The sequence below is a fragment of the Hemicordylus capensis genome, chromosome 8, assembly GCF_027244095.1.
Source record: "Hemicordylus capensis ecotype Gifberg chromosome 8, rHemCap1.1.pri, whole genome shotgun sequence".
Classification (NCBI taxonomy): Eukaryota; Metazoa; Chordata; class Lepidosauria; order Squamata; family Cordylidae; genus Hemicordylus; species Hemicordylus capensis.
The window spans coordinates 29,533,847-29,558,967 of NC_069664.1; the positions used below are offsets into that span (position 1 = coordinate 29,533,847).

The 25,121-nt window shown below is 46.7% G+C and overlaps 1 protein-coding gene across 5 annotated transcripts; it reads left to right on the plus strand.

Annotated features, from left to right (window-relative positions):
* Positions 1–362: 362 nt before the first annotated feature.
* On the plus strand, positions 363–16,317 carry LAYN (layilin). Of its 5 annotated transcripts, none has more exons than XM_053269383.1 (8): positions 363–550; positions 4,902–4,922; positions 7,340–7,634; positions 8,433–8,590; positions 9,741–9,782; positions 10,257–10,362; positions 12,444–13,869; positions 14,420–16,317. In XM_053269383.1, the coding sequence occupies exons 1-7, from the start codon at positions 442–444 to the stop codon at positions 12,802–12,804; spliced, it is 1,092 nt and encodes a 363-aa protein (XP_053125358.1). In that variant the 5' UTR covers positions 363–441; the 3' UTR covers positions 12,805–13,869; positions 14,420–16,317. The 5 variants fall into 5 exon arrangements, with proteins under 5 accessions (XP_053125358.1, XP_053125360.1, XP_053125361.1 ...); XM_053269385.1 differs by having other exon boundaries at positions 12,444–12,986; XM_053269386.1 differs by having other exon boundaries at positions 12,444–12,710.
* Positions 16,318–25,121: the final 8,804 nt, after the last annotated feature.

Sequence of the window (25,121 nt, forward strand, 5' to 3'; positions counted from 1 at the left end):
CGCGCCCCCCTCCCCCAGCCGGCTCTCAAACCCTGCAGTGCTTGAAATGCGCACGCGGCCCTTCGGTTTCCCAAGCCAGACCAGGGCTCCGCGCCGCGCGCCCCATCATGGTCTGGCGGTGCTCGTGTGAACCGCCCTCCAGCTCCTGGCGGCTGGCTGGCTGGCTGGCGCGCACCCCATCCCGCCCCTGGAGGCCCGCGGGAGCTTCTTTCTGGAGCGGAGACGGCTGCTGCTGCTGGCCCGGGCCCCCTCCCCCGCCCTCCCCGAAGAAGATCCTCCCGGCGCGCCTCTCCCCTCCCCTCGGCTGGCCCCTGGCCCGGAGGCGGAGCCGCTGCCCGCAGCAGCAGCAGCAGCAGCTTCTCTCGCCCGGAGCTCGGCGCTCTCGCTCGCCTCTTGGACGGCGGCGGCGGCTGCTGCTGCTGCTGCTGTCGCCGGCGGGCCATGCGGAGGCTCCGCGGACGGCGCGATGCGGGAGCCGCGGCGGTGGCGGCGCTGCTGCTGGCCGCGCTGTGCGGGCTGGCGGGCGCGCAGGGAAGCCGACGGCTCAGCGGTGAGTCCTGCGCGGGGAGCTCCATCCCGGGCAGGCAGCGGCCGGGGGGAGGGGGCAAGAGGAGGAAGGCGCTGCGGGCGCGGGGAGTCCCAGGCTGGGGAGGTGATGATGATGATGATGGAGCACGAGGGGGGGGGTGGGGGTCCTGTTGTGCTGCCTCCTCCCATCTTGACTTGCGGGAAGAGGAGAGGGGCTGGAGTGTCCCGGGAATGGGCGGAATGGCGAAGTGAAAAGTCCTGGGAGAGGAGAGGGGCCATTCCTCCTCCTCGGGAAGGGGGAGTGAGGACGGAGCGAGGGAGGGACTCCGCTCCGTGGAGCGGGCGGGGGCAAGTGGGGGCTGCTGGAATGGGGACGTGGTGGAGGAATCTCCCCTCCGCCGCCGCCGCCCGCGAGTACAGATGGGGGAGAAAGTGCTTTAAAACAAAGATATTTGGCGCTGGAGGGAGACTAGTCGTGGCAGGAAAGGCTGCATTGGTGGTGCCCCAGTTTGAGAGGGGCACTTTTGTACGGAAGGGCGGCTGCTGGAGGAGAGTCTGCAACCCCCCCCCCCGCGCTGACTGTATTCCCTGCCACTAAAGAGCTGTGGAGGAGAAAAGAGCAAAGATCCAAAATTGCGGGGCCCCCCCCCCCAAGAATGACGGCGAGAGAGTTGGAATAAACGGGACCCACTGCAGAAAGGAGCGGCTGGGATCGCGCCTGCTGCAGTCGGGCTTCTTCAGTCTTCTTGGAGGCCAGCGGGCTGTGTGTGCGCAGAATTGCCGCTGAGCTGCGGGCAGGCAGGCAGGCAGGCAGGGCTCCGTGGAGGAGAGGAATTCGCTCTAGAAGCCGCCCAGCCTTGGCAGGCAACAGTCTCCTTCCTCCTCAGATGCACCCAGAGGCTGCTGCTGCCAGGCAGAAAAGAAGTGAGTTTCCAGAGACAAGTGGAAGTCACATCGGAGCGGCCCCGCGGCCTGTTTATACAGCTGAGGGCCTGGGATGGCTTCCAGGCTGCTGAGGCTCCAGGGATGGCAAAGCTGGGGGGCACAGCCTCAGGACGGGCGCTTTGCTGCCCTTGGCTGCCAGCCTCACAGTGTGTGCAGGGCTCTCTCTGGGTGGGCAGCAGCAGCCCTCTCTCTTGGCAGGGCTCAAGCCCAGGGGGGGAGGGGGAATAGCTTTCAGTTCTGGGGATTATTAGCACTGGGACCTGGCAAAGTCCCATCTAGCCCAGCAGCGGGTCTGCAGCCTCCACCTGGGATCTGCTGGAGCTGGAGATGCCAAGGATTGAGCCTGGTGGCTTTCTGCGTGCACAGAAGGTGCCCAGCAGCCCTGCCTTCTCTCGAAGGAGCCCTGTTCATCTCATGCTGTCTTCCACGCAGCCAGATCACACAGGTCCCTCTCACCATTGCTCTCCATTGCACTTTCCTGCCCTGCTTTCACTGGGGAAGATGCCATTGCCAAGTGTTGAGCTTGGGACCTTCCCACATGCAAAGTGTGTGTGCCCCAGCCCTGAGCCTTGCTCCTATAAGTACAAGGACATAGAAGTGTTTCTGAGCATGTGTAGGATGTGGGAGGGGAGCTGGTCTTGTGGAAGCAAGCATGAACTGTCCCCTTGGCTAAGCAGGATCCAACCCAGTTTGCATTTGAAGGGGAGACTACATGTGAGTGCTGTAAGATATCGGGGCTGCTCTGGGAAGAGCACCTGCTTGCAAAAGATTCCAAGTTCCCTCCCTGGCAGCATCTCCAAGGCAAGAGAGCCTCCTGCCTGCAGCCTTGGAGAAGCCGTTGCCAGTCTGGGTAGACAGTACTGAGCTAGATGGACCAAGGGTCTGACTCAGTAGAAGGCAGCTTGCTATGTTCCTAGTGCCTTTCCATCACCACTGTGCCACTGTAGCCTAGGATTGCTAGAGGTAATGCAAAAGGACAGTCGGCCAGGTGGTGTCGGTTCCAGGCAGGTTTGGGAGCTTCCGTCCTCTCCAGAAACCAGCCCCAGATCTCTAGTGGAAGAGGCTGCAGCTCGGTGATAGAGAACATGCTTTGCATGCAGCAGGTTCAGTCCCCTGGTATCTCCAGGAAAGGCTGGGAAAGAGCCCTGCTTGAAACTCCAGAGCGCTGCTGTCAGTCACTGTAGACACTAATAATGGACCAATGATCTGACTCGGCGGAAAAGAGCTTCGTCGGTTGTATCGCGGCATTTTTAAGCATTCTCCTGGAGCACAAATCCATTGCCTTCCTGGGGAGGAACCTTTGAAATAAACTCCTCCTCCACACTGGGTGTGGAGCATGTCTGAGAATAAATATTGCCAAAGCTTCCCAAGTTGTTGCATACTTCTCAGGCCTGTTTTCTGATAACTTCTCTGTCCCCTCACTCCCACTGCTAAAAGTGTATTGCAAGCCATATGTGGAATCATGTAGACTATGTAAAAACCAATGCATTGTCAATACTGTAGCTAGAAGAATATTTGTGTGTTGTTGGTTTTTTTTAAAGGGGGCATCATTTTCTCCTTTGGCTTTTGCATGCTATGGGCATTTTTGCATTCCTGGGGTTTCTTCCTTCCTGCATTCATGAGGACTAGATGCATAGCCAGTTCGTACATCCATTTTGAACATGGTGAAATCATTACAGGGTTTGTGTGTTGGGCATGTAAAACTAGCCTTACACATGCCTTGATGTGCTTCCAAACCATGTCTTGCAAAACTTTCCCAAAGTGATTGGATGTGATGGATTGTCGTCACAATATGCTTCTGCAAAAGTGGTCAGTGTTTTGTGATTTCATCATGAAGCCATCACATTTAAAAAGCTGTAATGGGAACACAGATGATGAGGCCAGTTTCCACAGGTTTGCTGTTTTATTACTACTTTGCTTTAGCATGCTTTGCTAAATTCTTTTCTAAATCAGCCTCATTTAAGCCTTAAATGATATAATATTATTGCTCCCATTTTACAGAAAGCGCGTGAAGGCCAAGCAGAAGGGTAACTGTGCAAGGCCATGACTAAAATATGATTCAAACTCAGACCTCATAGGTCCAGCATCCAACATGTGTACCACACTGATTGGGGAATCAACCCACTAAAAATGCAGGTTTTGTTCCGACTCACGTTCGTCTCCCCCCCCACTGCCCCCAGCCCCACAAATGCTGTAATTCATCACAAACTGATAGTACTGTGTGTGCAGAAGAAATTTTTGCTTGCACAAGGGGAAGGGCAATTTTTCCTGCTCCCCCCGCCCCGAAAATCTCCCAGCCTTCAGGGACCTCACCTAGAACAGCAGAGGGGAGGTGGGATCAGAAAAAAATCTGCCTCTCCTTTTGCTCTGTGAGCAAAACCATCTTCTGCGTAAGCAGTACTAGTCAGAATGTGAGCCACTGTCTCGAAAAAGTGGTTCAATAACTGCCTCGTACACTTTAAATGAATGTAGGCACATTTTATGCCAAATAATATCAAGCTCTCTTGCTTGCACTATAACTCTGTAGAAAGAATATGATTTAACTTGAGAGAGAAATCTGTATCATTATTAAATATTATTATAATATTGTAATATTATTTAATACTTTATTATCAATATTATTATTTAAATTTATTTTTTAATTTCCCAAAGGCTTTTGAATACTTTATGTATATTGCATACTTTATGTATGTTTAAATACTTTTTGCATGTTTGAATACATGAAGTATGAAAAGTATTCATACTGCTAAATCCACCAAAGTATGTATTTCCAAACAAAATACATACAACAGGATAAAAAACAGGAAAACAAAACAGTAACCCAATCCTTGCAAACTGAGTGCCTGATTACTGAACCATCTGTTTTGTGCCAGTTGCTACGTTTTGTGTTTCAGAGTTGGATTCTGGTTCACGTACGAGGCAACCAGTGGATTGGTTTGGGTTCATTTCCAGTTAACTGAAAAATCCTCTCTGAAGTGTTTTTTGGGTTTAGTTTCCGATCCGGTCAACTCTTTGACCTCTTCAGACAATTACATTTTTTAAAGTAGATCCCCGAATCCTGACATCTACCCATTCCAGCTCTAGATAAATGAGTTCATATGTATTTATGTAGGGGTGAATCCATGACTTACATACAAAAATATTGTTAGTTTCAAAGACTTCTATCTAATATGCAGAAGAGTGAGATCACTAGTTGGACATCTGACTTGCAGCCGTGACTGGATGGGGACCAACTCCATTACATTCCTGCCTTGGCTAAAAATAACTTCACATTTTGCTGATAAAACACAGACCAGTTGCCAGGTTGTTGCGAAAACTTGCTTTAACGTCCTTAAAGCCCACACTTCAGCTGTGGATGTTCTGCAGATCTGGTGGATGCCAGCTGTAGTGATGTGCTCTTTATCTTCTTCCCATTGCCTTCCTTGCAGCTGTCGAGAAGCTCCAGAGAGGTAGTGTATTTCATGTCTTTCATCAAAGCTGCATGTCTGTCAAATTATGAATAGTAACCAGACAACTCTTGCTGCATTCAGCATTTTAAATGTGTATGTATGTGCAAACAATTTGTCACAATTGCAAGTGATCAAGTGATTGTGCTGTATTAAGATCCTTGGCTTGGGGTGTCCATTGTGTTCTGCTTTATATTTTAAGTGGGGGGTGTAGAGAGAACATACCTCAGAATGTTTTTTTTGTAATACTGGTCTGAATCACAGAAATATGTAACATCCTATCCTTAACCATGTTTTCAGCTATTGGCTTGAATCATTTGCTTCTGCAAAAATAAACACTCGATAAACTTGGCCATAAAATATGCTGGTATGTAATTAAAATTACTTGTTTTGATGTGGCCTTCACTTTCCCTGTATTTTTATATAAAAACCACATTGTGCAATGCAGGCAGAGAGAGGCTGATGACTGACTGAACACACATCTGTGTGCGTTCTGATTTCCATAATAGTGATTCTGAGATTGAATCAGCCAGGATGTATCAAATTGCACTTGGTCAGTTCCTCATCTTTCTGATAAGGATGTTTTATGTGGTGTAGAATTTGGGTTGCTATTGGCCAGAGGGCAACCACAGCATTCATTCCTGGGGTTAGGCCTAACCTGATTTGGAAGACTTAATAATGTACTGGATTATCTGCCAACCAGAAGACTGGACTGAGAAGCCAAACAGGGCCTACGTGATAATATGAAGGAAGACAGGAAATTTCAGCACTTGTGGGGTACTCTTGTGTGGCCAATTGGTTATGACCTCTGCCTCTAGATCTGTTGGGCTTCAGCAGGGGTCTGCCCCCATAATGTCAGGTCTCGCTGGGGCTAGCTGTCAGTCCAGCGGGTAGAGTTGGGGCAATATGTAAAACAGGAAAGGTTCCAGGAGAAGGCAGATCTCTGGCTAAGGGGCCAGGAGCAGGCACGAGGTAAAGCCAGGCAGAGGTTTACAGTCTGATGTAGCAGCCAAAAACAAAAGTAGCAGTTCCACAGTCAGGAGCCAGCAAGGTGAGGCAGCACCCTGGAGAGCTCCAGTGTTGCTCCAGCTTGCTCCAACACTTGCCAGAGGCAAAATGAGGCCTTAAATACCTCCAGGCTCTGCCTGCCCCTCCCAGGCTCCGCCTCCTTGTCCGGAGAGCAGAGATTTAAAGGGACAGTCCTCTGACTTAGCATCTAGATCTTCTCCTCCACCCCATCAATTCTCCCTGCCTTGTTTCTGATGCTGTTGTGCAGGCTGGGTGGGGCACGAGGCATGGAAGAGGCCAGTTCATTGGGGGGCTCAGTGAGTGCCAGTTCTGGGTTCCAGGATCTCCCAGCTGGCAGGATCAGGTCAGGGCTTTGAGCTGAGCCTGGCACTTCTGACCTGACTGTTCCCCCATCTCTGCAGAGTCACACTCCATGCTGTTATTCCAGGCTGGGAATTTTATTTATTTATTTATTCATTCATTCATTCATTCATTCATTCATTCAATTTTTATACTGCCCTTCTGAGAAGGCTCAGGGCAGTTTACAATTAAAACAGAAACCATTAAAACCAAAAACAAGTAAAACAGAAATATAAATATAAACACCAATTAACTATTAAAGCATCTTAAAAACAATTAAACCATAAGAACAATTAAAACCCTGAAAACCAGGTTAGAGCATTAAAACAATTAAAACTAATTAAAACCCTGCCAAACAGGTTTTAAGGGCTCTCCTGGAGGTCAATAAAGAATTAAGATTGCGGATTTCTGCAGGGAGCGCATTCCACAGTCCTGGAGCAGCTACAGAGAAGGCCCGCCTCTGAGTCGCCACCAAACGAACCGGTGGTAACTGGAGACAGACCTCCTCAGATGACCTTAACGTGTGGTGGAGATGATGTAGATTATGACAGATTATGACAGAGACTTCCTTGTACTGAGGAGCTAGCTTTGAGGCCCAGGCTTTATAAGGCCTGCTGGACAGGGACTGGCTTTTTGTGTCAGCTGACTATTATTATTACAACCTCTACAGAGTCACTGAAGTTCAGGATGCCAGGCTTATAGTTAGCAGAGAGTGCTGGTGATGCAGAAGGGAAATCACCAGAGCCTGATTGTTGCTGGCCCCAGTGTGACACACACTCTCACCTGGGTGCCTGACAAGATCTGGATTTTGGATCTGGGCAAAACCAGACAGGCATGTTTTCCTCAACAACAAGAAAAGTGTAGCCAACAATCCAGCTGCATGACATACAGCAAAATTGGCATTCATAATTTTGAACATCGTATTTGTTTCTTTTACGAGTGCTTTATTTGTTGAAAGAGAAATCCCATGCACTGGAAAACCCATCTGGGGTCAACTGTGCACTGCTTTTCCCTCCAGGCCTCTGTTAAGGGATTTGCTTCTGTTCCCACAGAGCAGACAGTCTGTCGGGGAGGAACCCAGCGACCTTGCTACAAGATAGTTTACTTCCACGATGCCTTACACAGGGTCAACTTCAAGGAAGCCTTTCAGGCCTGCGAAAGCGATGGAGGATCCCTGATCAGTATTGAATCACAGTCAGAGCAGAAGCTGATAGAGAAGATAATTGAGAGTCTTCGGGCTTCTGATGGTGATTTCTGGATTGGGTTGACAAGACAAGCGGACCCCAACAACAGCACTGAATGCCCAAGCTTGTACTCGTGGTCTGATGGGAGTTTGTCCACGTTTCGGTAAGTCCATGCGGATGGAGTAAGAGTAATTTCCCCCTAGAAGTTATCAAAGAATAGCATTAGCTGACATAAACAGATAATCTTTTCCATTGATATTCAGCCTTTGAAGAAGCCCTGGGTTTTGAATCCAGCTAGCTTGAGAGCTTTTCCTGGGAGTTACTGGATCTTGGCTAATCCAGCCTTCAGGACTGGAGTTGGATCTAGCTTTGGACGATATGTTTGGAAGAAGTTAAATATTATGTAAACCATCCATCCACAAGCCTTCTCACTGTATGGGCTGAGCTTTAGGCAACTTCTGAGTGGGAACCAGGAGCTGAAAAATGGGAGCCAGGAGTCAGAGTCAAGAGTCAGGCAAGAAGCCAAGAGTCAGATGAAGCTGGAGCCAGGAAAGGCTGTTCTTTACCAGTCAAAGTCTTCACCTAAACAGAAAGTGCTGTAGCACTTCCTGTTGAGGAAAGCCAATGGCTAGCCTGAGTGGGTGGAGTCACTCCAGTTCCTGGGAACCCTTCAGGGACTAAGGAAGATGCTCCAACCCTTAGACCTGGTGGCTCATGACCTGGAGCAGCTGTACACAGACCCAGCAGCTCCTGATCTTCTCTGCTATCTCACCACTCCCTCTCTCATGTATAAAACAGACTGACCAGGTGCAAAGCCAAAAATCACTGCAAATGGATGTGCTTCATTTACATTCCTGACATTTATTAAAGAAATGCCCTTAATGGGGAAGAATTTGATCATGGCCTAGCAGAGGTGGAGTGGGGAAAACTGTTCACCTGATCATTTGCTTTGTTTCTACAGAAACTGGTATGCCGATGAGCCCTCCTGTGGGTATGAAATCTGCGTCGTGATGTATCACCAGCCCTCAGCGCCTGCTGGGGACGGAGGCCCTTATATGTTCCAATGGAATGATGACAGATGCAACATCAGAAACAACTTCATCTGCAAATACCCTCAGGGTAATGATTATCCCGTCCTGCTTAATTCAGTGCTGGGGCCAGTCGTTTGTGGCGTGGGATACTTCCTGTATCCAGTGGATATCTGAATGGCTGGGACTGTGCCAAAGAAGCACAATGGCTGCCTGTGATCTGGAATGAGATGACTCTATTTGGCCATCGTTTACTCTCTAGCTTTTGTGGTTGAGGAGGAAGTATTCTGTAGAAGAACATTAAAAGAATCCTGCTGGGCTAGCCCATAGACCCATCTAGTCCTTTGAGAAGCCTACAAGGGACTGGGGGTGATAGTTCTCCTAGGAACGTACAAAGCTGCTTTCTACTGGGTCAGAGTATTGGTCCATCTAGCTTAGTCTTAGCTATACAGACCCACATCAGCTCTTCAGGTTTCTGACAGGGGTCCTTCCCAGCCCTACCTGGAGATGTCCTGAATTGACTCTCAGACCTTCTGCATGTAAGGCATGAGCAATACCACCAGAGGCGCTCTTACCCCTGAACTTTGGGGCCAAAGTCCAGGGCCTGCACACACTCTGGGGCCCCCCCAAATCCTCTTTAGTCTCTCCTGGGTGGTGTGGTTTGTGCCCTCAAGAACCTACGTGCTAAAAAAATGATGCTTAGCTTGCAGCGGGAGGCCTCCAAAGGCCTTTAGGTCCAGGCTCCAGAATTACCTACGTGCACCTCTGTCTACCACTGAGCTATAGTCCCTCCTAGAGCCTTGTCTGTTTGTGTGCATTCCCTCCCCTCAAACATTTAGACCTGCTTCAGGCCTGCATTTAGACTAGCAAAATGCCAGGAGCTGCATTTGTACATTCACAATCAGTAATCGCTTCTGAAAAGCAGAGGGTTTCCTTTCAGGTAAAAATAGGCATACAGGCTCCTGATCTGGACTGTGACTCTAGCACACAGCCGTTTATCTCCGTGCCGCTTTCCGGCTGACCAGTCACCAAGCCAAGACGGAGCCCTGCAGATATCATGGGAAACTGCACAGTAGTAAATGGCTGGATACCCGCTACCCCTGTGCCGCAGTTCTGATCTGAATCTGGTCCATAAAGCTGCTATTTTTACTTTAAGACACACCTCGTACAAGACAGTGACACATTTCAGGTCTAGTTGGGCCCTTTGTTTCTGTAACCAAGCGCCTATGTTTTCTTTGCAGAAAAACCAACAGTTGCCACTGAAATGACTACCTCTCAAGCAGGTAAATTATATGTCCGTAAAAGTGCATGCATGGATGTTGGGTTTAAAAAGAAAAGCTACACTTGCTCCGAAGAACAGTACCCGCTCCCAACAGAAAAAGCAAAATATGCATCTAAGAGCAGCTTTGCTCATATGATGCTGTGTGTTCAGCAGCATAATAAAGTTGGAATGGGCTCTGGGGCAGGAAGTGAAGATGGGCCCCTGCCCGCCTGCTGCTGCCTTCAGAGAGGAGCGAAGGGACAGCAAGAGCAAGCTGTCATCCAGCTGGTGTGCCCCCCACCACCAGCACCAGTGGGTGGCCCAGGGACATTTCTCTCCCCTTATTCAGTTGTCGCTACTCCCCTGCATGTGTTGGGCAACTCCCACCTCCCTCAAATGTAAATAAAAAAGCACCTGGCATCCTCAATATCTGCATGGGAAATGCACAGCCTCCTTCTAATGTTAAAAGTTAGCATTTGACCTTTTCCTCCCCCAGAACCTGGTTGGAGCCTTGCCTACATCTTAATCCCCAGCATCCCGGTGCTGCTGCTGCTCCTTATCATCATCACAGCCATCTTCGGCTTCTGGCTTTATGCAAAGAGGCAAGTGACAATCCTGTGCAAAGGGCAAGGCTTTGTGTTGTGTTGCTGCAGGCAGCATTCTGAGCATGCAGAGGGTCTCAGATTCAATCCCTGGTATCTCCAGGTGGGGTGCAGATGATACTGACCTAGATGGCCTAGTGGTCTGAGGATCCCGTATAAGGCAGTTTCATAGGGTCTCTCTGCTCATCACTTTTCTGTGTTTTAATTTCTTCTTCTTCATTATTTTAACTGACAAAATGAGGCCATAGTTCAGTGCAGGAACTTCTGCTTTGCATGCAGAAGGTCCCAGGTTCAATCCCTGGCAGCATCTCCAAGTAGGGCTGGGAAAGACGCTCGCCTGAAACCTTGGAGAGTTGCTGCCAGTCATTGTAGATAGTACTGAGCTACATGGACCAGTGGTCCGACTTGGTATCAAGTCATTTCCTGTGTTCCTAAGGCTCACACATTAAATGCGAATCAGCCCAAAGATGCCGATTTTGTCATATGTTGATATTAGTAACTATTAGGTAATATGGGATTTCCATCCAGGGTAAGCCTTAGGAACATAGGTTTTCACAGATTGGTTTTCACACATATAGGGACACTTCACACACTGATTTCTATTCGGAGACATACAAAACATTTCACTTGTACTCATAAGATGTCATTGTATGCACATGTAGTTCAAGCCATGTGTACCACACAAGTACATAGGATGCTGCCATGTACTGAGTCAGACCATTGGTCCATCTAGCTCAGTATTGTCTACCCAGACTAGCAGTGGCTTCTCCAGGGTTGCAGACAGTAGTCTCTCTCAGCCCTATCTTGGAGATTCCAGGAAGGGAACTTGGAATCTTCTGCATGCAAGCATGCAAATGCTCTTCCCAGAGTGGACCCCTCCCCTAAGGGGAATTCCTTATAGTGCTCACACATGTAGTCTCACATCCAAATGCAAACCAGGGCAGACCCTGCTTAGCAAAGGTGACAATTCATGCTTGCTACCACAAGTCCAGCTATCCCTTCTTTTACATATACTAGTAAGTCCATATACTAGTAAAGTATGGCTGGCTACAGATCCCTGCACATGTGTGTGTGTGGTGGTAAAATATGTTTGTTGCTGCATAACATATGAAGTAGTCCTTGGAACTGGTATCTGAAGTCCCTGGTGTTTTGTTGATTCCATGACATGCTAAAGCATCACACGGATGTGTATGTTTCAGCACCTTGGCCAGCACCTAGTTCCTGTAATACCTACATGTGTTTATCAGTCCTGGGTGTCCTTCCTGTTGCTTACTTGCATGTGCTTCCAGGATCAAGTTCTACATTGGGATAAAGGAAGGGAGTTGATTCCTTGACTTCTGTTTATTTTCTCCAAACTCTTTCCTGATGCTGTTACGTTCAGATTGGATCCTGCCCCAGCATAATACAGTAAATGGTTGACAATCCTCCAAGAGTCCTCTCCTGTTGTGGAATCACTGGCTGACATCCTGGCTTAATTTACTAGAGGAAGTCCTATTGAAATTTGTCTGCCCTTTATGGTAATTCCTCAATAGCACTATTGAGTAATTAAGTCGGAGTGTCAGGCACTCACCATGTTTTTCTGCATATTTTCATAGCTTCTTTTTCTGCAGTTGCATCATTATATTAGTTTACTACTAGGAAAGTATGATATGAACATAAGAACAGCCCTGCTGAATCAGGTCCAAGGCCCATCTAGTCCAGCATCCTGTTTCACACAGTGGCCCACTAGATGCCACTGGAAGCCTACAGGCAGAAGTTGAGGGCATGCCCTCTCTCCTGCTGTTACTCCCCTGCAACTGGTATTCAGAGGCATCCTACCTCTGAGGCTGAAAGTGGCCTATAGCCCTCTGACTAGTAGACGTTGATAGACCTTTCCTGCATGAAGTTATCCAAACCCTTCTTAAAGCCATCCAGGTTGTTGGCTGTCACCACATCTTGTGGCAGATAATTCCACAAGTTGATTATGTGTTATGTTAAAAAGTACTTATGTTGGCTGGTCCTAAATTTCCTGGCAATCAATTTCATATGCTACAGTGGAAGATAGAAAAGAGTCAACCTTTTTTCCTTCCTTTCCTTCCAAGGAGACGCGAACAAACAGAAGCAAAAGCAAAGGAACAGGATGCCTGGTTGTCTCCCAAGAGGCAGAACAGCCCCAGTTTGGAAGTGTACAATGTAATTAGAAAACAATCAGAAGCTGATCTAGCTGGGACCAGACCACAAATTAAGAACTCTTCTTTCCGGGGACGTTATGGAGAAGACGCTCCTGACGACCTCTCTGGAGACTATGATAACATGGCGGTCAATGCTTCAGAGAGTGGCTTTGTGACCCTGACGAGCACTGAAAGCGGGTTTGTCACCAATGATATATATGAACTGTGCAATGACAGGGTGGGACGTAGCAAAGAATCGGCCTGGGTAGAAAATGAAATCTATGGATATTAAGGGAGGTGAAGCTCCCTGAATAAGCAAAGTGGAAATGATACAATTGGCACCAACTCTGGCCTACAGAGACATACCCCATGTACACAAAGGAATGTGTTTCTGCACCTGGCAAAAGCTTATCTTTTTATAAGGATCTTCCCTCCCCCCCCCGAAAGTGGGAATGCGTGTTTATATCTCCATAGGTATGTAATGCTCTTATTCAACCCAGAAATGACTTTGTGTGATCCTGACTCCGTTCCTGGTCACACATACATCATCTCCGAATAATCCACAACTTGACAATATTTCTGCATCTGAATAACATGAACCTCAGTGAAAACTCCTGTTTTTAAGCTAATTGGCTCAATCCAGATGGAGTTTGTGAGTTACTCACTGGTTTTTTTCCCAGATCCTTGGCTAAAAATACTTCAGGTGTAGCAGGTTGTCTCCAGCACCACCTGGTTTACCAGCTGCCTGGTCCTCATCTTCAGGTATTTTGTCTTCCTGAGAGCCAACAGTTTCCCAGCGAGGAGTGTTGTGTTGTGTTTTTTTTGCTCTTATCCATCCAAATTTCTTTTTGCAGAAAGCAATTAGCTTTCTTGTACTTCTGTCCTGAAGATATTACATGGAAGTAAATGCCATCAGAAACCAATGGCGCTTCAGCTGAAATAATATCTTTAGGACTGGAGTGTCAGATGCAGTCTCTGAAACAAAAAGGCTTGTTCAAAGATGCTGAATTATTAAGACCTTGGAATGGTTGCTTACCTAATCCATTCCTTTGGAATGATATTACTAATGCAAGGATGATAACTGCGGCCTGCAACTGGAGGGATCCCTTGCAAAAAGGAAGCATTTAAGTGACATTAGATGCTGCTGTACAATGGACTTCTGTGCCTCGTTTGCTCATATGCCTCAAAAGAAAGATTAAACTCTGGCCACTTAATTCTAGAGGAGTCAGGTGACCAGCCACTGTCACACTGTCAGCTCTTTTATATTGTGTGCTGCTGGCAAGCTCTGCTGAACATGTGGAAGACAAGTGAAGCTGTGATCCTGGACGTCCTGGTGTGGATGGGATTGCCAAGGAAGGTTAGTGATTGTGGCCTGGATCACAAAAATTTTGAAACACTACATAAAACCAGTCATGCCCATCCTATTGTCATCTTAAGGCCAGGTTGGGTTTTGTAGATCTGTGAGTGAAGTATGTGAACATAAAAACAGCCTTGCTGGATCAAGCCTAAGACCTATCTAGTCCAGCGCCCTGTTTCACATAGTGGCCCACCAGATGTTTTGGGAAGCCACACAACCAGTTGCTGAAGGCATGCCGTCTCTCCTCCCACTGCTCATCTGCAACTGGTATTCGGAGGCATTCTGCCTCTGAACATGGAGGTAGCCTGGAATCATCAGGATTAGTAGCCATTGATAGGCTTGTCCTCCATGAATTTGTCTAAGCCCTGCTTAAAGCCATTCAAGCTGGTGGCCATCACCACAGCCTGTGGCAGAAAATTCCATAGATTAATTATGTGCTGTGTACAAAAATACAGGAAACGTTCCTGAGCATGGCAGGTGAGAAATAGATTGTTGCATGCATTTAGCATCTTTCTATGCTAATATTTCTTATTCTTTTGATGTTTCACAGTACAATTCTAAAAGGATTTGCAAGCAACCTGGATGAGCCTAATGACTGTACATACCCTAGTGATGTTGCTGGCTGAAAATGAATGCGCTAAAAATCTTCTTATAAACATTCTGATGGAGTTAGCATCCAAATCCTGGGTTCTTACCACCCCTCGGCAGCATACTTGAGATGTACTGGGAAAAGACGTACTTCTGTTCTCATTAAATACATTATTCTAATTTAATTAATTTAACCATTGATCCTGAAGTGAGAGTTTTTAACTGTAAACTATAGATAATCCAAGTTGACAAGACCTCATCATGAATCAAGAAAAGGTCTGATTTCTGTTTCTTGGAAGCACAATGTAAGATGCTATTTTGGAGAGAATGTAGTGGAGTTCTCCCAAGTCCCTTTCCTTCACATTTCAGTTAACTTCTGCCTTGGATAATATTGTCAGACCCATGTGAGAAAAAGGAATCGTGTGACTTTGGCTCCATGCAATCTGTAATTCCTGACTGCACAGTGATGTTGAAAGTTGTCTTGATGAATTCTACGCGATTGTTCCTGGACATGAACAAATCAAAACAAGCAATGCATCATTGTGGGCGGAGGGGGTGTTCAGTTTTCATACTATGCCTGCAGTTTTTAGCCTGAGCACCACTCCTGCCCCAGGAAATAAGATGTGAGTCAAAATGTTGTTTATCTTTGCCATGTGACCGATAAACGTCTGAAAGAAATTATTACCTGCTCGCATGAGCTGGGACAGTGCTGCTGTGTATGAGGCCACTAAAACTTTTCATGTATGAAACGCTCTCCTATGGTAAACACTAAAGGATTTTGTCGGGGTGATCATTAACATTCCAAGTGCCGAGAGAACGGAACTCCAAAAACAGAATCTTCACAAATAGGCCAACTTCTGTGAGGGAAATATAAGGTCATTTTGGCGGGGAAATCCCCTTCACGTGCGCCCAGGAGGAAGAGGAGCTTAAGCAGAGGTCCCAGAAGATTAACTGGGGAACAGGAAGGTTGAGGGAAAGATGGGTGGAGGAAACAGGAAATGGGCAATGAGAGAGGGGGCTGTCGAAAAACAAGGTTTAAAGACAGGATAATTTTTATACTATTGGTGAAGGGCAGGAGGCAGGGAATCTGGCTAAGAATCAGTATTGGGGTAGAGTAGAAAGTGGGCTGAGAAAAAGGACCCAGTGGAGCAATGGGTGGCAAAGGCATGAGGAAAGGATGAACCAAGGAGAGATACGAGTCTGTGTGCTATTGATAGGAAGGAAGAGGACAGATACCACAGCTATAGAGGTTTGTGGGAAACAGAGGGAAAGGGGAGTTACCATTATCCTGGATTATGCACAGTATGCTGTATGCTTGAACAATTTTTTCCTTAAGTGCATTTTCACAGAATTCAGTGCACAATTGCTGTCAAGCTTGCTGACCTCTGCTATCAAGACTAATTCATTCACGATTTCCAGACAAGTGATAACTAGCAAACATGTTGTATGAATGACCAAAACACACTGTTTGTTTCCTGCACTTAATGGATAATCAAGAAGTAGTCCCTTTCACCCTTTCACCCATATATTCATTTGTGGGAATACTTGGAAGTTAGCTTGTGGGGTGATTAATGCTTGGAGAATCTTGGGGTTTGGTCTAGCTAACCTTTAGGCATCCCCACTTCATGATGGAATAGACACTGGTACCAAATAATGTAAAGTTTTGCAAAGTCACGAACCATCACTCTGGTTTCAGCTGCTTCTCAGTTGTCCTGGACATGGGTATTGCACTCTTGACATGTTTTTCTTGTGCATGCCTGAATGCAATCTTTTGTGTCATTTATCAAGGAATAAACTTGGTGTTTTTCCAGGGATGACAGCGTGCTGGAAAATGAATAAATTATATTAAGGTGGCAGGCATTCCTTCAGATTTTCACTGTCTCCACTTCAGGGTTCAGTCTGCTAAATCTCAAAGTGAAGCTCTTTTCAGGGCACCGGTGAAGATGCTACAGCAGAAGCTTCAGATGCTCCAAGGCCAGTGCAACTAAGGCCTGGGTCTCACACACACACACTCCTTGATTCAGATCCAGCTCCAGTGACGCAAATAAAGAGTTGGAGGTACAGAGTGATCTGAGCCAGCAAGAGCAAAGCTGCTTGTTCAGACCAGGCAGCAAGTGTGACCCAGAGGCTTTCATAAGACTCAGGTTTCAACACTGTGGTATTTGGTGTTAGAAGACTTCCTTGGCTATCTCCCTCTTTTTGGCTTCATCTGTGGGATAATGCACAGTCTGAATCGCTGCCTAACACCCCCCAGGTTGCTAGTTCAAGACCAACTGTGGGCTGAGACCAGATCATCACTTAATTTGCCCCCATTGCTGAATGAGTGAACTGACGCCCTTGAAAAAGATTATGTTTGAGATGGCATGTTGCATCACACAAATCAAGCCCTATTGCTGCAAAGAGCAAGCATGTGTGAATATAGATCTTGTGTTGTAGGATTCAGGATTGTAAAGTGGCTTCTGTACTGTGAGAAATATTGCAGAATGCAGGCAGGCACAAGGACACAGCTAGAGGGAATGTGGGTAATGCACAATGCACAAATGCAGCAATAACATACTTAAAAACTGATATTTCTTTGCCCTGCTCTTCTGAGAAAAAAAGATAATTGCCCACCTCATTGCCTGCATGCACTCGGCATCAAACAGATATTTGCAAGTGCCTGAACTCTCATTAGATGCTGACATAGTTCAGGCAGTGCCTGGGGGTTTATTTCTTTTTGCATCAAAGAGAACTAAACCACAAGGTCGAATTAAAACCAAATACCCAGAAGCCACTAGGAAGCCAAGGCATGCCGAAGCCTTTGGAAGAATGTATGTTGCATGGGAGCAAAACAACCGCAAAAGTGAATGATGTTGCTATGAACTTGCTCTGCCAGTATAAATACTGGAGGCAGCTGCTTTCTGGGATGCAGTCCCATCACTTGGTGAAAACTGCAATATTTTCCCCATTGCCATGGGCCTTTACCAGTCTGTCGATCAGCACTGCCCGGTGTGGCTCTATTCCCCTAGCTGGCTGTCTCAAGAAATGCCTGCTAGGCAGGTCTTGTGGCACGAAAAACTCTCTGGAAAACTATGACCATATGCACAGAGGGATTGGGAGCCAGACAAATGACTGCAGGCAGTCTGAATGGTTGCCAAGTGGCACCAAGGAAGTGGTAGCCAGTTAAGCAGTGATAGTCCTTGGCTGTCTTCCCAATTTTTACTACACCAGCTCTATGCTTCTCACAGTGGTTAGCTGCATTTGCGCTTTTTCTGCCATTGTTCCACATTTGTTTTAATCATTCATGTCAGAATTTCTGCCTTAGCAAGTCCAGGATCATCTGTTACTGTTTTAGGAAAAACAGGAAACAAGAGTTCTGCTGGGAAATTCTGGGCCTCAGCCCATGGGTGTCTTCTTATTCACTTCCAAAGGGGCATGGCTGCATTTCTTTGAGAACTTGCCATTAAGAGGTTTTCTTCGTCATGAACCCCACTGCCCTTTGAGATCATCAGGAGAGGTCTGTCTGCAGTTGCCACTGGCTCGTCTGGTGGCTACTTGGGGACAGGCCTTCTCTGTTGCTGCCCTGGAGCTTTGGAAAGCACTCCCTGCTGAAATAAAGGGCTCCCCATCTCTGACAACTTTTTACAAGTTTTTCAAGACACATTTGTTCACCCAGGCTTTTAATTAAATACTGTTTTAATAGTTTTAACATTGTTTTAAATTTTTACATTGTAATGTTTTAACTTTTTCTGTTGTCATTTATTTATTTTTTAAGTTGTAAACCGCCCAGAGTATAAAAATAAGTCAAATAAATAGATTCGCACATACAGCCAGCCAGCCCTTTCTATAGCATGGATATGTGGTCAAGGGTGGTGTGTAGTCACTGGTCTTTTCTGGAGATTCTGGGGTGGAAAAGCAGCCTTACAAATGCTGTGGCTGCTTACAGTATTATACTAATGGAATGCCTAAAGAGACTTCATAAGAACCTGAGAGGCTCCTCCACAGAATGTTCATCTGAGGCCTCCATTTTTCTTTTTTCTGGCACACTGCGTGTTAATGCATGCAGTGGAACTGTTTGCACAGATGTGCCGGAGTGCTTATGCACAGATGTAAAAACTGCACAAATGGAGAACATAACCGCCCTGAGCCATTTTTGGAAGGGTGGTATAGAAATCGAATAAATGAATGAATGAATGAATGAATGAACATAAGAGCAGCCCTGCTGCATCAGGCCCAAGAAGGCCCATCGAGTCCAGCATCCTGTTTCACACAGTGGCCCACCAGATGCCTCTGGGGAGCCCACAGGCAAGAGGTAGGTGCATGCCCTGCCAATGTAATAACCCCAAAGACTAAAATAACTCCTGGTCCTGGGGTTATATATTATAACTGGTTAGCTTTACAGCTCTGATTTAAAATTAAGGTGTGGTCATTTCAAATACTGAACTGTATTTTGGTTGGGGGAGGCATCCATGTTTGGGGCTGAGGCAATTCCCCCCCTTCTCCCCACAAAGACTGAATACCTATCATGATGACTGCTGGGCAGAAGGGCAGAGGGAGGGCCCTGATGGGAGCCCTGCCAGGAGGGTTTGCTTACACATGCGCAAGGAGGGCCTGAGGAGAAGCTGGGGTGGTGTCAGGCAAGGATATGAATGAGGGCTTGAAAGCAGGCTTGGAAGGGGAGAATGCAGCTAACAGAAAGAAAGTGGCTATTCCAAGCTTATTACATGGAGACAGGTGGGAGATAAAATAGGCTGACAGATGAGATGGAGCAGAAGAGAGGGTTTCCATGGTAAAATGAACCATTGAACCAACTAGGTAAGGGTGATATATTCAGCATTTAGGTGCAAATTCCATATATTCCAGCAACCAGGATGCATAGCAACTGCGTTGTCATTGCTCTTCAGAGAGGGATTGTTGGGTAGTGTTGCGATATGCTAATCTATCTATCTATCTATCTATCTATCTATCTATCTATCTATCTATCTATCTATCTATCTATTTTGAGGGTCTCATGTTTGCATTAAATTTGTTCTTTGGAGGCTGTGCATCAAGTAAGGCCTGGGGAGCCTGAAATATGCAGAGGGGAAATGTATAGCACTAGAGGGCGCTTACGTTTCATTTTTGACACTGGGACATTATTTGACAATTTCCTGGCTATTTTGTGCAAGGTCACACACACCTGACTTCTGCACCATCGTATTTGGAGCTGTTTGTAGAAAGTAAGTTCTTAATGGCCTTGACATCACCTGTGGAAAGAAGGGCTTTTTCTTCTGTCACAAGAAATTGTTGCAGGCATCATTTGATCCTGCCTGTTTTTCATTTCCAATCTGTACCTCGCTACACTCCCAAGAAGGGGTACACAGATGGATTTTTAAAAAAATCTAATCTGATGGGCTAAGTACAGGTCCACCAGTCCGATTAAGGATCGCAGGGATTGATCGTGGCCAAAAAAGGGACATCAGGCAGAATCAGACACTTCTAAAAATGTGTGTGAATAAGAAGGTGGGGCGGGCAGTGAGGAGGGGGTGACTGCAAGAACTTCTCAGAGTCATTTGGGTAGCATGAAAGAATAATTACAGATGAGTGCCTTGCGTGAATGAAGCACTACAGCTATGCATGAGGAGGGATAATGAATGGGTTTATGAAATAGTAACCCGTCTGGATTGCAGCATATTCTACCCTGATAGAGGCTATTCTTAGCTTGCTCTTTCTTGCATCAACCATCTCAGAGGGTGGAAGGCTGACTAATTCCATTCAGCGTCTCCTTAACTGCCGGAACCTTTTTGCAGTGGATAAATCTGGAAGGCAGCAAAGCAGCTGTTAGCCATCACAGAATAAGTCACCGACAGAAATGTCCAAATTGAAAATTAACCAGCAGAGCCCACATGTTTTAGAGAAGAAAATGGGTTGAACGCAACTTATCTTCCATTGTAACATGGGCACCATATACAGCAACAGACGTCCACCCAACATTAAAGGTAAAGTGTGCCGTCGAGTCAGTGTCGACTCCTGGGGCCCACAGAGCCCTGTGTTTGCCTTTGGTAGAATACAGGAAGGGTTTACCATTGCCTCCTCCTGTGCAGTATGAGATGATGCCTTTCAGCATCTTCCTATATCGCTGCTGCCCGATAGAGGTGTTTCCCATAGTCTGGGAAACATACCAGCGGGGATTTGAACTGGCAACCTCTGGCTTGCTAGTCAAGTCATTTCCCCGCTGCGCCATTAGGTATCACCCCACCCAACATTAAGAGAACTGTATTTGAGTCTCGTGACATAATTTGGGGCAGGGGGTACTAGTACTCTTAGGACAGGGCTGCACAACTTTGACCCTCCAGATGTTTTTGGACTACAACTACCCCTCATCCCCAGCCACAGTGGCCAATAGGGATGATGGGAGTTGTGGTCCAACATCTGCAGGATAGCTGGAGATGTGCAGCCCTGCTCTGGGGTATTTGAAGGGCTCCCAGGGATACTTACAGTCCCCCTGCCTCCGAATGCTGCAGCCATGATATTTGGTCCCCATCTGAGGACTGATGGCTTGAAGCCAATGCACCCTGAGTGAAGTGTCTGCTGCAGAACAAGAAGGAAGAGGACAAGGACTCTCCTCTTCTGCTCCTGATTGGCTGGCTCCATGCTGAAACTCATTGTACCCCTCCCCTCAGCCTGACTAACAGGCTTCAGAAAATTAGCACTGACTACTCCAATTGAAATTAATAGGACCAGTAAACTTCTCCCGTGAATTTCAATAAGACTGCTTATGAGTAACAGATTAGTGTGGATGTCAGTCAGTGACATCCTAAGTTTAGTAGCCTGTCTCCCAGTGACACTTAAAATTTGTGTTTTCATGTACAAACACACACACACACACACTTACACACACTTAAATATTACAATTATGAGACAAGCTACTCCAGACACCGGCTTACATCCAGCTTAAGTTACTCTTGAGTACTCCCATTGGAATTAATGGGACAAGTTTACTTGTGTGTACACACATACACACTAAAAATCCCTAAGAAGTATCTGAGCTGAAGGTTTGCAACAGAAGGGTTACTTGTTTTAAAAAGGTTGGAAACCCCTGATTCAGGTGATGCTTCTGGGGTTTATCAGCTGTGGTCTCTTACCCCAGTGCATGCTCTTTTGTCTTGGGTTATTGAGTGCCGAGGCAGAGTTCACGGAGCAGGTATTTTAAGAAAATTTAGGCAGTTCCTTAAGGGAGAGGGTAGGCTATGTATGCAGAAGGAGTGTGGGCATCTATTATTCAGCCAGCTATATTGTCCAAGAAGACACTGAAATTTCTCGTTATGTTGCAAGACACACTGGCAGCCTGGAATGTACAGATTGCACAGGCACAAAGCACCAGGAACCAGAAGGCAAGCCTCAAGTTCAGTAGAAGGCTAAACTTGGGAGCACAGCAGTTGCAGTATTTGGAGGGCAGAAACAGCTGCCAGGTAAATTATCAGGGAAACCTGAAGTGGTCCCAAGAAACCAGAAGTATTTGGGCGCACTGAACCAAAGAAGATGTGGAGTGCCTAAGCGGCAAGGATTGGGTCCAGAGCCAAAGAGAATAACAATGCTTAGATTCAAACTCTGCGTTGGAGTGGGGCACTCACTAGGCGTCTCAGAGATTCTCTCAGCAGCATAGTTGACTCAGTACATCAATTCCAATTTATACATTAGAAAGTCCTAGCTGCCAAATCTCCTTAGACACCAGCTTTCCCAGGAAGGGTTTGACTCATAGGGTGGAGGTGGTGGACGTAGTTGTCATCTTCAGTGAAGCATGCTCCATGCCCAATATCCAGCACGAACTGGATTGCCTACCTGCCACTGAGTTGCCTCTTGTTCCTAGGATATGTACAAGACAAAATTCAGCTGTTGGCCAGGACTGAGTCAGCCTTAGGTGTCAGTTTTAGATATGTAAAGGCTAACATACTTAGGCACTTCTGGGCACTGGCAACATTAGAGAAAGTTGTTTGATGGGAATTCTTCTGATTTTGAAGAAAAGTACTATGTAATGTTTGAAAAAGTGAAAAGAATTTCCATCATGCAACATTTTATCTTATGCTCCTTATGCCCAGACTGCCTTAATCTCTTCCAACAACCACTGGCTGTTTTGTCTTATAAATGGGAGCAGTTTTGCAATCATCCCAGTAAGTTCTGAGTCTGCAATGTTGCCAGGAATTAATTATTTTGGGAATTACAGGATCAAGAAAGGTGATAAAGAGTGCCGTGGCACCTCAGAGACTGGTTTTCTTTGTTGAGAAGCAAGGGAAGCAATCTCTCTCTCGCTCTCCCTATGTATGTCAGAGGTATCCAAAGATTCACAGAATTTTCTTCAGCATCATAGGCCAATGACAACAATCACTGTTTCCCCTTTCTGTCTCTCCTTTTGCACAGTGGAATGACTTCCCTGTATTTATGTTTCAGCATAGAATAGAGACCCAGAATGCATCATTCAAAGTTGCTATTCTCCAGCAAAACTGACTTTTTGCTTTAAATTAGGGTGTTGTTTTGGGGGATTGCTTGTAACTCAACGAGCATTTATCCTGAACTCTCGTTCCTTGTATGCTGTTACTTAGCTCCATGACTCACACAAATCCTGAAATTATATGCTAGAAACATTTACCCATTCATAATCCTGCTAAAGCCAATGTATCTATTCTAGGTGATGCTGATATGATTAGAGACAGAAAAGCATCTGTTGTAGAGAAACATGGACTTCCACAGTCAATTCACCCTCTTCCTCTCTGCTGCCTTTGCAGCAGGAATGGCATTGCCAAATCACAAAACTTGGTAACAAATGCACCTTGAAAAGAGCAAAAGAGCATACCCACACCCACCCATAATGTGCATGCCAACCACGAGTTAGAGCAGGATTGGGCTGACTTCTAAGTCTAATGGGGTCTGCCTTCTGTTTTTACCCTGGGGTTCACCAATGTGTCATAAATGTACAAAACAAGGTTATGTAGGTCTTCACTATTGCAATATCCTGGATATACACTACTACACTATTGAAAATAGATACTGCCTTGCTAAATCAAGCCAAGGGCTACCTAGTACAGCACTTACTTATTTATTTTTGCTACAATCCCATCAACCAACAGGCAATAAGAGGCCAAGCAGAAACTGGAAGGCAGGAGAACAGCAGTAACCAAAGATAATGTAATCCACTGGAGTCACAGTAAGTATTTTATTTAGAGATCTCAGTGCATTTTGAGCAAATAGCTCTTCACCAGGGAAAACACTATTAGAAGTTGCTGTTTCTAAGACATGAAAACTCCCTGAATGGTAAATAAATATTTGGTGTCTTAGAAACAGTGGCTTGTTTTTCCAAGCGCTTTCCTTTGATGAAGAGCTGTTGCTCCAAACACTTTGGGGATCTCTAAACAACTTCCCGTTGCACCAGTGGATTGAGTTTTTGGCTACTGGATCCTGGCCGGGACGTGTTTTTAAAAAACTTTCACTCTATGGATGCAAAAGCTGGACTTTGAAGAAGCAAGCTAGAAAAAGCATTGACACTTTTGGACTTTGGTGCATACCATGGACAGCCAGGAAAACAAACAAATGGATCACAGAACAAATCCAACCAGACACTCGAGGCACAAATGACCAGGCTCAAACTAGCATACTTTGGACACCTTATGCCAAGACCCAGCTCCCTTGAGAAGTCCGTAATGCTGGAGAAAGTGGAAGGAAAGAGAAGAGGACGACCAGCAGCAAGGTGGATGGACTCGATTACGACAGCAATGAACGCACCACTGAGAGACCTGAAAGGCGGACTTGAAGACAGACCATCCTGGAGAGAATCTCTCTCTGTGGTCGCTAAGAGTCCACACCGACTTGACGGCACTTAATCAATCAACCCATCAACTTCCAAGGCAGCTTTTGCAGACCCACTTGTCTGCTGAGACGCCTCGGCAGCTAAGCCCAAGTGAACCTCCAGCCAGTTCATTCATTCATTCGATTTCTATACCGCCCTTCCAAAAATGGCTCAGGGTGGTTTACACTGAGAAATAATAAATAAATAAGATGGATGGATCCAGTTGGGTCAGGAATCAGGATTGTGGGCCAGGCGGCAGGAGACACAGAGTTAATGTGTGGGGCACGGGCTGGCCTGTGGGAGGCCCTGCTGTTTTATTATTAGCATTTATATGGGAGGAGGCCTTACTACCACCTCACAAAAGCGGAAAGGGTGCTCCTGGGCTGCAGCTGTGCCTTGCAGTTGTGAGGGAAGAGATGTGGCCAGCTATGTGTGGGGCATCAGGGGGCACACCTGGCACACAATGCTCGCCTCTAGGGTCGGCAGGAGGTCCCCAAATTTGGATCCCCCAGACGTTGTGCGTACTACAACTCCCATCATCATCATCATCCCCAGCCACAATGGCCAGAGCTAGGGGAGATCACGGGAGTTGTAGTCCAACGATATCTGGGGACCCAAGTTTGAGAACTCCTGCCCTAGGGGCCTGGTGTGTGCGGAGAGAAACGGGGCTCCTTAGGGCGAACGGCCAGCCACAAAAAGCACACACAGACACAGACAGAGCCAGACAAGAGAGACGAGCGAGGCGGCTCACAGCTCCGAGTCTCGGACGAGGCGGCCGGCCGCCGCGAGTCGAGAAGCCGGTTAAGCACCGCGCAAGGGCTGATGGGGATTCTCTGCCCTTTTGGCGGGAACAGCCCCCTGAGCT

Excerpts from the sequence above, each read along its gene's own strand:
- LAYN (XM_053269383.1), top strand. The coding sequence starts at position 442 with ATGCGGAGGCTCCGCGGACGGCGCGATGCGGGAGCCGCGGCGGTGGCG. Across the intron at positions 7,635-8,432 it reads GGGAGTTTGTCCACGTTTCG|AAACTGGTATGCCGATGAGC; the intron begins GTAAGTCCATGC and ends TTGTTTCTACAG. Across the intron at positions 8,591-9,740 it reads CATCTGCAAATACCCTCAGG|AAAAACCAACAGTTGCCACT; the intron begins GTAATGATTATC and ends TTTTCTTTGCAG.